Source organism: Melozone crissalis, unplaced genomic scaffold, assembly GCF_028551555.1.
Source record: "Melozone crissalis strain CALT ecotype California unplaced genomic scaffold, PUWL_Pcris_2 ptg000004l_1, whole genome shotgun sequence".
Classification (NCBI taxonomy): domain Eukaryota; kingdom Metazoa; phylum Chordata; class Aves; order Passeriformes; family Passerellidae; genus Melozone; species Melozone crissalis.
The window spans coordinates 6,321,697-6,336,108 of NW_026535782.1; the positions used below are offsets into that span (position 1 = coordinate 6,321,697).

The 14,412-nt window shown below is 38.2% G+C and overlaps 1 protein-coding gene across 3 annotated transcripts in view; it reads left to right on the forward strand.

The window, feature by feature from the left end:
• Nucleotides 1-11,683, forward strand: part of PIK3CG (phosphatidylinositol-4,5-bisphosphate 3-kinase catalytic subunit gamma) — a 32,575-nt gene extending 20,892 nt beyond the window's left edge. For all 3 annotated transcript variants that reach the window (XM_054278770.1, XM_054278786.1, XM_054278778.1), the window contains 5 exons: nt 56-146; nt 3,205-3,335; nt 3,945-4,056; nt 5,931-6,088; nt 10,789-11,683. In XM_054278770.1, coding sequence (XP_054134745.1) covers nt 56-146; nt 3,205-3,335; nt 3,945-4,056; nt 5,931-6,088; nt 10,789-11,070 — 774 coding nt within the window. In that variant the 3' untranslated portion in view covers nt 11,071-11,683. The remainder of the gene's footprint in view (nt 1-55; nt 147-3,204; nt 3,336-3,944; nt 4,057-5,930; nt 6,089-10,788) is intronic.
• The last annotated feature ends 2,729 nt before the right edge of the window (nt 11,684-14,412 follow it).

Consider the following 14,412-nt stretch of genomic DNA (forward strand, 5'->3'; position numbering starts at 1 on the left):
TCTGTAATGTTCAAATAATTTGAAATAACTTAGCATATCCATTTGTTTTTACTAGATTCTTCGAATTATGGAATCCATTTGGGAAGCAGAATCCTTGGATCTCTGTTTGTTGCCATATGGTTGCATTTCTACAGGGAACAAAATAGGTATGTGATCACACTTACTGTGATTAGAAATTCAAAATACCATATTTTCAGAAGATCTGGGAGAACTATTCTAATATGTGCTGTAGTCCTGAGGTAAGCAGCACTTTATTACACTTGCTGTGAGCAGCCTTCAGGTGCAGCTTGGCAGTGGTTTCTGCCCTTCCCTGAGCTATAGCACAGCTGTTTGCTGGCTGTGATTCCTGTGCAATGGCTTGGCCTGTGCTGCAAGCTACTCTTTAATAACAATATTTATATGAAACATCAGTGAAAGTGAGTGACTTATTCAAGATGTATTTTACTGTGTTGATAGGAATAAAATAAAGAGCAAAACATTTACATTTTTTCCTGACCTAAATCTTCATACCTTATACCACATAGAAGCAGCAACATTACTTAACAGGATACTCAGGTAATATTTCTCTCTGGGCATTAGTTCCTGCAGCAGAGATGATCAATTTTTCAGAACTTGTGGTGAAAGAAATCAAGTAAGAATTCCCAATAAAATTAAGACTCTTTATAACTCTTTAATATACTTATGTGATGTACTTCTTCTCTAAAATCCATTGCCACATAAAATTTTTTAACATCCTTTTGATTTCAGGATATCTCAGGAAACCCAAACTCACTGGTAAAATACCTGGTAGTGTGACATAAGAGAGTTTCTTTTCTCCTAATAGAAATGTTTTAAAATTGAATTATATTTATTGATAGAATTTTAATAATAAAGAAAATGGAAAATTGTACATCAAAATGCTAACTATATATAAATATAAGGAAAGTCAGGGGGTTCCTCTTCTTTAGAAGCTTTAAATCTAATTTTTAAAGCGCTTTTTAGGATCGGATTTAATTTTGTTTAAAATTATCTCAAGAAAATGTAATGTATTGAAAAAATGAAGGAATAAGGACGAATTCTGCCAGTAATTCTAGCATTTTCATACTTGATTCCCCGTTCTTCTGTCTCAAGGAAATAATATTTGATTTTCCTATAGGTATGGGGGAGCTGTAAGAATTTAGCATCCTTTTAGCACCACAGCAGGGGCATGGTTAATCATATTAACACTTCTGCTTGGTTTGCTGAGAATACCTGCAGCCTAAATTAGTAATGCCCAATGTGGCACACTTTGATGTAGAGCTTATGCTTGTTTGGAGCAGAACCAAAGAGTAGTGGCATGCAAATGTTCTTTCACAGTATTCACATGTGGTCTTCTTCCAGGCTGCTTCTTCCCTCTCTATTAATACTCCCATGGAACTTGGGCAGTTTCTGTGTATTGACACAAGGCCAGTGCCCCACTCTACACTGAGCATAGGGAAATGAGTGTCTTACATCTGGGGCTGGCACCTCCTCCTGCACAGAGCATTCTCATTCTGTTAAAGACATTGCATCCAGTGCAGTTTGTAATTTTGGCAGCATCTGTCCTTTCCACTGCTATGCCAAGCAGGCCTGTGTAGGATGGACTTTCTCTTCTCTGTATCACTGGTACAAGGTCACACCCTGCTCTCTCTCCCTTTGACATGTCCATATGTTCCTGGCTCTGGGAGGCAATTACCACTACTCACTGTGCAGCATCACTGCAGAAAATAAGAAGTTCAAGCTGGCTTTTAGAAGAGTCACCACAGAGCTCCAGACACACATTGCATGGTGCATTTCCTGCTGCACTCCCTCCCAGCTGGATGCAGCCCAGCTGAGACCTGCTGTCCTTGGCACCTCCTGAGCCGGCTCTGCTCCCCCGCCAACAAGGAGCTCTTGGCCGGCAGAGGGAGATTTGTGAGCACAGCCAGGGAAAGCTTTTCCAACCGCTGGAATGGGAGCTGCAGCTCACACCCGGGAGAAAAACACCAGCTTGACAAGCAGAGATCAAAATGCAAAGCTTGTAAATTTGGTGGTCTTGGTGGTGGGTTTTGGCGGTCATAGTTTCACCATAGTTTTGTGGCAAACATATCCAGGCCACTGTAAAGACAGAAGAAAATACCTCCAGGGGTATTCAGCCATGAATTCAGCCATGCAGAGAGGGCAGGAGGCGATTGCTGTGTTGTTACTCTGTTACAGGAAAATTTGCACATCATTCAGTAATTGCAAAAGGGTGGGATTATGATTAGAAAGAAATTTATCTGCTTCAGACATTTAAATTGAAACCAACTCAGAAGCTGCTTTGAATTGCTTTGGAGAGAAATGGATATTTTTGTTTGCTTGCTTATCTCTGAACTGGAGCTGAAGCTAGAAGACACTGTTGAACTTGAACCAGAGGGAAAAAAAAATTCCAATTACCAAATAAATTCAATTAAAATCTGACTTTCCCCCATATAGGCATGCCCAGTCTGGACTGCATTTGCTAGTTTTGGCTACAGTGCAGGGTTGTGTTGCAGCCTCTGTTTCTGCATTTCCCTCTGGCTTCCTCTCTGTCACATGCCGTGCTGGCAGGAGCAGGACAAGGCCCTGTTTCTGCACGGTATTGCTGTGATGTGCCAGCGTGCCTTGGCAAGGGTCTGTTCAGTTTAGGGACAGGCCCCATGGCCCTGACAACCAGAGCTTTCCACCAGCAATCCCAGTGCTGTACCTCGCTGTGAACTAGGATTTCTGAGCTTTCTGTGTAAATGCACACTTAAGCTTAAATTGGATTTACTGCAGGAGGGTCAGCTCTATTCCTCTGTCACAGCCCTGGCAAGACTTGCATTCCTAGACTGCAGCAAAATGAAAGCTTTTCTTCAGCTCCTTGTATTTGTTAAGTTGGAGAGAAGCTGGGGAAAATGTGAATTGGGATCAGGACAGGAATATTCCCTCTCCTTGGGAAAAGCTTTATGCAGTGAGTCCCCACTCATCATGTGATACATCCATTTTAAAAGAGAAGGAATTTTGATGCCAGGCTCTTTATGAACTCTGGCTGGTTTCAGCTGGGAATGAACAGGAACCATTGCTCCTTGTCAAATAAATTTCTGCTCACAACCTATGAAAATCTGCAGTTGGTTTTTAAACACATTTTAAAATTTAATTGTGAATATTTTTAGTATGCTTTGATAAAAATGTAATAACTTCTTCTAACCTTTTCCTCATTTTCTTAAGGAATGATCGAAATTGTGAAAGATGCTACAACAATTGCCAAAATTCAGCAGAGTACAGTTGGGAACACTGGTGCATTTAAGGATGAAATATTAAACCAATGGCTCAAGGAAAGATGCATGATTGAAGAGAAGGTGAGTTCTTTGAATTTTTAGGAAGGATTTTTAATTGCACCCTACTAATTTAGGAGCATTGAGTCCATATGTTTGTGTTTGTTACTTGTGGGGTTTTGAAAAATCCATTCATTTTCCCTGCACTCAGCTGTGGGTGTCTATGAATGAGCCTTTAGCATCCAGCTGGCAGCCAAGCTCCTGAGAGACAGGATGCTTCTGAAATCACTCCTTTATCAATGGAAGTTAGAAGTGATACACGAGGAGCAGGGTGAGAGGACATCTAAGAGCACTGAAAGGCAATGTGGTTTTAGAGGATTCAGGTGCAGGCTTGGGTACTCACAACTCCTTTGCTTGTGTACATCCACTGACCCACTGCAGCTTTCTGCCACATTTTTCCCTCAGAATGTGTGAGCTGCTGTGTGCTGCTTTTCTGTGCTGAGGGACAGAGCCAGCACAGGGGGTGCAGTACAGAGCTGTGAGCTTGGTCTCTGCTGTGCAGTGCTGTATTTTATAGAACAGTTTGCCTAACTCTTGATAGCTACATTTCATCACAAATGTACATAACTTAGAGAATGGTTGCATTTAATGCCTAGCATTGAAGCATTTAACATCTCTAAGATTTATTTTTAGTTTCAGGCAGCTGTGGAAAGATTTGTTTATTCTTGTGCTGGATACTGTGTGGCAACCTTTGTACTTGGAATAGGAGACAGGCACAACGACAACATCATGATTACAGAAACAGGTGGGTTGTTTTTTTTGAGAATTTCATAGATGTGCAGACTGTCTATACTTCACTAGATTTATGTTTCATTTTAATAAATAGTGCATTTAACAATGAATGAAGAGACACAAACCAGTTCTGTCAGTGGTGCTTACAAGGTCAAGTAGCATTGAAATGTATTTTCACCCCTGTTGGACATCGTACAGGCTGGAGATATCTATCATTAATAATGCCATTATTTTCCAAGGAGCAATTTGATACAAAATAAGTCATTAGAAATGTAAAACAATTTTTTTTACTTTCTACATCTAAGGTTTGAACACCAAAAAACTTTATAAAGCAGGCAGCTGTTCATCTATCTGATGTGTGGCTGTGATTCTCACAGTGTTCAGTGGAACTGAATTCTCAGAATTGACTGGACTGTTTTCATCTCTGAGGAATATAGTTGCTTTGTGTACTGTTGTAAAAAATTTTAGGAATAGGTGTACATGGAGTATATTTGTTTACCCAGTAAAATCTGTCGGATGGTTATATCCTCCTGAAGAAATTCACAGTTTTATTGTACTCCAAACTTTGGGAGTTACTTCCATAGCTGCACATTGTTTCATCCTTAATTTCACTTACCTATGGAAAGAACCCCATAACAATCAGTACATATGGAGGAGTTTTATTTAGTCTAAGGAATTCACTTTTAATTTCATGATCCTCTCACTTCATAATTAGTCTCTGGTAAGAGATGGAAAATAGTTAGAAGGCTGAATATTTATTATTGATTATATTAAAGTTTTATCAGTTGAAGGCTGGAGAGAAGAAGTACCCTGAAGGCAGAAATTATCTAATTGAAGACTACAGTAAAAAAATTCAGCAGAAGCCCTTGGGGAAGAAGTGACTAAGAAATGCTTTCATTTCAACATTATGTATAATATAATGTGATGTATATAATATAATGTGATGGCAGAACATGAGGCATGGGTCAATAGACAGAAACTGAAAAAGAGGTGTTGTTCTGTTGTGGTCATGAGCAGGTTTGCCTCAGAGTCTTTAACAGGATCTCTCTTGAGCCTCAGGGGCCAGAAGGATCTCAGTCTGAGAGGTCTGCAGAGAGTCAGATTTGGTAGGCTGGGGGAACTTGAAAGCTGGCTTAAAATCTGGAACGTTTAAGGATATTCCACCTACAGATCACTGTTAAGTATCATCGTATATAATTCGATATTTTATCTTTTTTAATAAATATGCCACTACTACAAATCTGTGTTTTTAAGTAACCATACTCTTGTATCCATTTCCTGAGTGCCAGTGAAAGTAATAAAGTCATGTGGAGAGGAGCAGCACACTCCAGTCCTGTAGGTGTAGTGACCCTTAAAAGGAGAGGTTTTCATTGCTTTTGTGGGAACTGATGCCCTGCTACTCTCTCAAAGCTATCCAAAGGGTGACAATGCAGACTTGGAACACACAGAGTGGTTTAGAAATCACTAATGGAGGTCTGTGAGGAGAAAGCATGTTCTAGTCAATGACATTTGCCAAGGAGATGGGTAGTGCCAGAATCCCATGGGTGTTTGAGACATAACCCCCAAGCCTTTTCCGTGTAGTGATGCTCTGATTGTTACGGGTATGAGGCACAAGCTTTCCTTGGTTATTTTTGAAAAGCTGTGAGTGTATGTTTACATAGTACAGCAGCTTCTGCCAGACTTTTAACAACTGCCAAAGATAAACAAAAAGTAATTTTGCTAAGAGGACAGACTTATTTATTTCCCAGAAAAAGAAAGAAAATAGTCTTTTCTGCTGAACTTAAGAGTGATCATATATACCGAAAGAAAGGGGTTGGAACTCCTGTGAATACACCTAAGCAGTTTATTGTATTTGTGTGAATGTAACTTCTTCTTCTCCTTATGAAGGTAACCTTTTCCATATTGATTTTGGCCATATTCTTGGGAATTATAAAAGCTTCCTTGGAATTAATAAGGAGAGAGTTCCTTTTGTGCTGACTCCAGATTTTCTGTATGTCATGGGAACTTCCGGAAAGAAGACAAGTCTCCATTTCCACAAATTTCAGGTAAAAGAATGGGAATTTAGCTGCAAATCAATTAAGCAATTTTTTTTTACCCTCCAAAATGAGCATTAGTGCCTTGATTTTCAAAGATCTAGGCTCCTGGGTATTATGTTAATAAAATGTACCGAATCATAATATGATTCCGGGATATTTTAGGCCCAACTAAGAGAAAAAAATTATCTGTACAATTATGGGAACTAGAATTCAAACATTCACAAAGGCACACTGAAAAGCTCATTAGCAGCAGACCAGATAAGCAGTTCTTTCTTTGTTTCTTGTCTTGATTGAAAACACTTTGCAGAAGGCTTCAGTGTTGGTGCAATTAGAAGAAGCTCATGGCTCTAAGCAGAGCCTCTGTGGAGTATGAGGATTGAGGCATTCATCAGCTGGCTTGGCCAGTGTTATTTCCTCCTGAGTCTGCTCTCGAGTTCTGGGACTTGGACTGCTGCATCTGAGTAAAAATCTGTAGTGACCCTAAGCTATCTCAGATGGTGGTTCGTGAAGTGGATGGATAGATTTAACTGTAAAAGAAATGGCATTAAAAATCTGTTCTATTGCTTCTATTTGAAATTTACTGCTTTCAAACCTGTTGGGATTATTTGAGCTAGTGTCGAACCTGGTCAAAGAGGGAATTTAGTATGCAGTTCCTATGTTTAATGAAATGAATGGGAGCATGGTTGCTCAAAAGTACATGTATGTCTGAGGTCTTTAGAGACTTTGAGTAAAGTGTCTGATTTAGAAAGCAAGTTCCTTATAATATTAAAAGAAAAGTTCTCCTGTGGTGTGAGTCAAAGCCAAAGCCTGAATTTCATGTTCTGGATTCCATGTGGGTGAACTAGTCCAGAATGGAGTCTGGTTTTCCAAGTACCTAATTAAGGTTCTTCCTGGTGGATGGTGACTGTGTCCCTTTGAACACATATGCAATTACTTCAGCATTTTGTCTCCATATGTGGCTGCATCTCAGTGCTTTTACTCACTCATCCAAAAATGAGTGTTACCCATCTTCAGGCTGGCCACATCCTGCAGGCTTCCCTGCCATGGATGGGGATCCATTTGGATCCTCTTGCAATTCCCACCTTGCGGTATCCTTATGTTAGGACGAATCACATTGTCCACCAGAGACAATCAAAAGGGAGAGGCCATGTGTGGAGAGGACTCATGCAAAGAAGAACCAATGATCTTTGAAACTTCTGAAAATAATTAAAGAACCAGCTGCAATCCTTGAATTTTCATTTTTGCCAGGTCTGCCTTTATCACAGTGGAAGTGTTTTGAAGGGAACTTGTAGATCAAAAGATGTTAGGGTGGGGTTTGCCATGGGTTGGAACTATTGGAAAGGGAACATGGGAAGGGAATGCTGAGCCCATGCTCTCAGGGAAGCCTGTGAGCTGTGCTGTGTACAACAATGATACTGTTCCTACAGCTATTAAGTCATGTACAGGTGTGGGACTGAAGCCCCATTCTGGGGTAGGTAATTTCAAAGAAGACTTCTGTTCTTGAGGCAGAAAATAGAAGTGTGCTAATGGAGAATTGAAAGGTGTCTGCAGTGAGGTAAAGTTGTTTTCATCTATATGGATCATCCAGCTCTTTAGAGAGGATCTGACCTTTGCTTCAGCAGCCCAGATACCAAAATCAATTGGAAATAAGTTTGGTCATAGCCTCTCTTCAATACATCATGCCTCCATCATGGAGTCCTGGGTTTGACTAAATAAACTTTTTGTTACTCTGGTACCAATTTCTAAGTTACTAAGTACTACTACCATCCCAGTAATGCACAGTTTAGGAATGCTGTGATAGCACCAATGTCACTTCCACTTGTGTCCTTGGCCAGATAAAAGGTGATTAATGTGCTTTCACTGTTGTGAGTTCTGATGGTGATGGGAGGTGTGATGGTGATGGGTGATCTGGGCATTTTAAGTGACATGGTTTAGGCACAGACAGCAATAAACTGACCAAAAAAATGTAAGTTCATGTATAGTTCTGCTGCAATAGCTACTGTTTATATACCACTATTGCAGTAGTACTTTAAAAGTCTTTTCTGTCTCAAAGACCAGTAAAAAATAAAATACTTCTATACAAGTAAAAGAGTAACACAGAGCAAGATTTGCATCACATATTTGGCTATAAAAAAATGTATGTGTTTTAATTACATGGCCAGAGTTTAAAAAACCTGAAAATTGTAGTTTCATTTTTCAGTTGACTTGTTTCATCATATTTCCTAATATTGAGGGATTCATTCAGTCTGCCTGCTGACTCATTCAAGTATTAATGGAAAAGTCTCAGCATTTATCCTTCATTAATTTTTAAGAACATCTCTCATTATTTTGTACTTTACTACATTTAAACAGTTTGTACTTCAGAAGACTCCTTTGTTTTTTACAGTCTTGGGTGTTTTTATTAACTTAATAATCTACTTTTATGAAATTTTATTTCTTTTTTATTCCCTGGACATAGTCCATACAGATGTGTTAGCCAGAGCTCATATTGCAGATGATGGAGAAGGTTAAAATGACAAATAACTTTGACCAAAGTTCACTGCAGAAGAGTGGATTTATTTAATTACAAAATCTCAAAATTTGATTGTCAAACAAAGGTCACAGAAAATAAAAGGGTACTCAATTCATCACTGAGAAATACTTATTTGGAGTATACTGTACAAGGAAGGGATGGCCTATGTAACAGAACTTGGGAACTTTATATTATAAAAATGCCTGGATTTTAGGATAATAATAATTAGGACAGGCTTTTAGAATGATTGTTCTTTTCTTTCCTTTTGGGCAATTTGCTTTCTCCTCAGCTCCTCTCATTTTGCCTCTGGCTTTAGATGAGTTATCAGCTTTCTTCTCAATCCCACAGTAAACATGTGCCTGCCCTTGACACACACCTATCGTCTGGGCTATTTTTGGTTCTCACCGCCTCTCTCAGAAGTGTAAAAATTCCTTTTCTTGGAAAATACTAATGCAAAACCACATCCAGTTCCTGTCTGAATGAATAACTGTAACAGGCACATGCAGATTTTTAAAATCTTTTGAATTCCTGGAAGGATTGCCTTTGAGATGCAGTGATACCAGGCTTTTCTTGACTGCATAATTGTTTTTCTGTCTCAGACACCCGAAGCAGTGAGATACATCATCCATACAGAAATGTAAAACCTTCTTTGATATAACTATAAAGACCTTTCATCTCTTTCAAGGGTAACAAAACACAGACTAACCCTTGTGACAAGATTTCTCTGTTTGAAGTTAAGAATACAAAAAATAAATTTTTCTCCTGCTATAATGGAGAGAAGCTATTCCCTGTGATAAGGTGATGGTGTTTTCTATTGTAAACTGTGCTTTGACCGTTGCATTTAATCTTTTGCTGTGCTAGAACTAAACTGACACTGGTGTTCATAAGTATGATCTTATTTCAGAACAGAATTTATTTGGGAATAGAGTAAAAGATTTAAGTTCCCAGGCAATACTAAAAAAAGAAATTGTACAGACAGATCTTCAATGTATCATCTTCCTTCCTTTGCATTTTCCTAACCTGTCTAGCTGGGGGTCCTGGTGTTGCTGATGTAAACAGTGATAGATGTTAAGATTATTTGTGCACTTCTTCCCATTTTAGAGAAGAAAAAAACCATATATCTTGTAAAAAATGCCCTGTGTTCTGGAGGACTGTTGGGATTTGTTGGACATTTACATTAAAATACTTGGATTTCCCAAGCATTATTCAAAAGTTTAATATACAGCTGTTGAAAGGTTAAATTGAATATTTAACTGGGTAAAAATTAGCATTGCTTCAGCTGTGGTTTAAATAATAACAACCTTCTTGGAAAATTTTTTCACATTTTTACATTACTGCATTGCAGACCCAATTTCTAGTTGATTGATGATTGATGTCTTCATTGCATTGTTCTTATTTCTGCTAGTAAATTAGTTATAAATTTAATATAAGAAGTAATAATTTCAATTTATGTATTAGTCTCTTAGGAGGAAATAATTGTTTTTAAAGCATTGCATGTTTTTCCAAGCTGCAGAAATGTCATTCTTCTAAAAGTTCTGTTGTTAAGCACAGATTATTTATACATGGAAATGAAAAGGCTCTAAAAAACGCCTGTGGAATCCAGAATGACAGTGCATAGTGATAGAAATCCTGCAGCAAGGCAGAGTGCCTGAAGACTAGAGCTGTCAGCTAGCAAAATTCCTTAAACACCAAGGCTGAAAATCTTCCCTGTTAAATAATCCGTCACCACTGCACAGTTAATAGACATCTAGAGAAAATGAAGAGCAATCCCCTGGAGGTGCTGCTTTGTTCAGTCTCACTTGCCAGCCACAGTCTTTAAATGGGAACATCCCAACAGGAAAGCAAGACAGGGAATTATTGCTGTCTCTTCTAACAGCCACAGAAAGAGGTTATATGGTAGAGAAATTCTTGTGAAATTCTGGTGAGGCTAAGGTTTTATGCTTTAGTAATTAATGTAGTATTAAGAGCTGTTTGTTGTACACCCAAACAGTTCTTGTTGCCCCAAGCTGTGGTGAATGAAGTTACACTGAGCAGCAGGTGCAGGAGTTTGTGTCACATTTCAACTCAGTTGAATGGCTCTCCTGTCACTGACACTTGAGTGATTGAATGGCATTGGTTAATGAGAGTCCTGTGAAATTCCTACACCATCCCTCTCAATCCATCTCCTCAATTAACAAAAATCTCTTCTCTCTCACAGGATGTATGTGTGAAGGCTTATTTAGCTCTCCGACACCACACCAACCTGCTGATCATCCTGTTCTCCATGATGCTGATGACTGGAATGCCCCAATTAACCAGCAAAGAAGATATTGAATATATCAGGGAAGCACTGACAGTAGGGAAAAGTGAAGAAGATGCCAAAAAGCATTTTCTTGATCAGATAGAGGTTTGCCGAGATAAGGGCTGGACAGTGCAATTTAACTGGTTTTTGCATCTTGTGCTTGGAATCAAACAAGGAGTAGAAAAACATTCTGCTTAATATTTTATGTAAATTAACTGTGGGTGTGAATAGGAGGTTAGTGAACTTACATGTTATTTCTGAATTATGAATAAATGAGCAATCAAAATTGCCTTTTCTCTCCTGGCAGCTTAAATGGATCTTGTAAAAAGGCAAGGACTTTACTCTGACCCTCCAGAAGATCTTACTGCAGATAATATTTTTTTTCCATTTCTAATGACACTTCAAGTTGCTGGATTCTTTTAGTTCCTTTGCTCTTTTGGCTTGGATTATTTTTTTCCTTCTTTAGCAATAATTTCAGATAAGTATAAGGAGGAGGTTGAGCAAGATGATAACCTACCCCTATGACCTTAATTGTTCATGAGGGTCAAGTCCTTCAAAACCAGAAGAATTTATATAAAATCTATGGTTTTAGTGAAATCTCTGTAGAGAATCCATATGTCTCAGGATGGTTTAGGCTTGAGTGTTCTCCATCTACATCCTTGTCTTTTGTCCCCTCCTCAGCATTTTGTCCTTTCTGGATTTTTAATATGTTGTAAGTAGAAAGGAACTTTGGCTCTGCCATTGGGGGAAATTGCCTTACTGTGACCTCCTCATACAGACAACCAATCTTGACTGCTAGGAGAACTACATAGTTACTCAGATTTGAACATGAAGTTCTGAAGGTTTAATTTTGAAAGATTTTTTTACTGTACGTTTTAGTGGGTAACATCCATATTATATTACAGATTATATTCTTAGTGCAAAGTTATTAAAATTCCACCTGTATAGGAAAAGCTTTGTAGAAAAAGCAATGGTACTTCCTTATCCCTCAGAGAAAACTCCTTATCTAAGAGTAATTGACATGTTACCAAATATCTGAAAAACCCAAAGTTATTTATTCCTTGGTGATATATTTTCAGGATATACCTAGAAGGAATTAAATGTAATCTTTGAAGTTGTGTATATTTTGCTATTTATTTTCAAATTCCTGAAGAAACAATACTACTGAAAAGCTATTTATGAAAGAAAAAACCCCCTTGTCTTTAATTTCAATATTTAAACTTGAAAGAGGAAAAACTGGGCAGTGTAAGTAGAATTTTAACTCTCTACTGTAGATTGCCTGCAAATCAAGTCTGCTTATGGTAGGAAAGGAAAAAGACATATAGCTTGAATTAGTCTTTGACTTGAATTATTATGGTATACTTCTTGCTAATTGATTGTTACCAAAGAGAGAAGATGGCTTATAATATTGCTTTTTTGCACTTGTGCCCATGTAATTTCTTCCTTCATTGTAGTGTTACGTGGGCTTTACATTACGTATAAATGATTAACTGAGTTTTAAAATTCTGTTATCATTTGCTTTGATCATTTCACAGAACTGTTATGATTTTAACTACTGCTACAACTGAATGCATTCTTGAAGGATTTTTAATAAATGTACTGTAATCAGTGTCTCAGTTATGAGATGTAGCCAATCTATTCTTGAAATGTAGATGTTTAATTGTTTACTGTGCACAAGTATTTTTGATGTAAATGGTAGACCCCAGTTAAGGAAATCTCGAAGATTAAAATGTAGACTATTTTGTTATTCTGTTACATTATTATTCTGTGCAAGATGGGCTTTAGATCATACTAAAATACAAACTAAATGGTGAACATTGTCTGTAAAATGATATTTTTAGATTTGTATTTTATAGATCTGAAATAAATTGATATGTTCTGTTTATTTGATTATTATTCATGAATAAGCAGCTTAGCGCAAAATACATGTAAATAATTTTAATCCAGTTTCTTAAAGAATACGTAATCTCAGTAAGAAATAATATTCAAAGTCCCACTCAGAGGAATTGTTTTAGTTCCATATTAATAACTCTGTATGATGTCAGATATAATGAAATTTAATAGTCTGTTGCAATTATTGTAATAGAAAAATGTGTATAGAATATTGCCACTTTCGAAGAGCACTTTATTCATTCCTGGTTTGTTCTATGAAGAAAAATCTGAAGATTTTAGTAAGTTCCTAGTTTTAAAAAATAAGTAGATCTAGTGCTAAATTTAACTGTAGCATGGGGAAATAAATGCTAATCACAGCTTCAAGGGAAATGGCACTCTTAAAGCAGCCTCTATTTGCAGGAAAAGATCTACAAGAGATCTGCACCCAGAAGAAAGTTATTTAGTCCTGCACTAAACTTACACTGATGATTTTTATCAGCAGTTTACAATGTGCTGTATTGGATTGTGTTTATTGCAGACACCTGAAACGCCTCAGTGCTGAGCAAATTCCCAGACTCTTCATTGCTTTCCTTGCCCATGAAGCCTATGGCTGGGCTGCCTGGGCTCTGCTGGGCTGTCTTGTGTCTTTTGGGCCTGACTCCTGGGAGATCAAGAGTGGCTGCCAGATCTCCTCTGTACCTATGGAGCAAGCTGTGGGCACCAGCATCTCCTTACAAAGGGCTGCACGACCATGTGGCTGATTATCAGCTGCCTTCTGTGTCCCTCTGGAGCCTCCACCCACCACTGACCTGGTTCTGTGGCGAGCCCTGACACAAGGAGAAACACCACAGAGATGTGGCTTGAGGCAGGGCAGGCTCAGCAGGGAGAGGAGCTGCTTTCCAGGTGAGGAGGTGGCACAAGGACACATCTGCACGTCCCAGACAGAGCACACTGTCCTGTTCTGCAGTGGCATCCCAAGGCCTGGAGAGCTGGAGCTTTAGCACAGATGCCACTGCTGGAGCAGAAGGCTGAACCACAATTTCCCAAGTCTCCCAAACTCACTGACCCTACAGAATAACTGTTTTTAAGGGTTATGAACCAGGAAATGTAAATTAGTCGTTGACCACTAGCCACTTTTTTCAGAAGCTCTAACACAAGCATGCAGAAAAAGAAAATTACTAAATTTTCTGAGTAGGTCTCAATTATTGTCACTGTCTCCTGTTAGCCTTAAGATTATTTTTTGAAAATTATTTTAAGGACTACTTTTTCTTTGAGATCTGTAGTATTTTCTTGGTAGTTTCATTCACATCATGATTGCACCTAACAGTGGAAATTTGAATCTATTCTTAGAGTCAGTGCCTCATACTCAGTTGTGACTTGACATCTGCTTTGACCCCAGCAAGGTCATTGAGATTTTGGTTAGCAGTGAGTGTGTCCCCAAGGCTCCATCCTAATTATATTCCAGGACAGGAAGAGAAGTTGAAATGGAGCTCAGGTGTACAGTGTAATTATATTTAGATCTTCACTGAATACACTGGCTGCACTTGTTAGAAGTGCTTAATCTATCATTAGCAGAGTATTGAGACTTAAGTTTAGCAGATTTTTTTCTAAAATGTGATCAATGATACAGAAATACAGATATGAACAAATTACTTTAGAAAAATATCA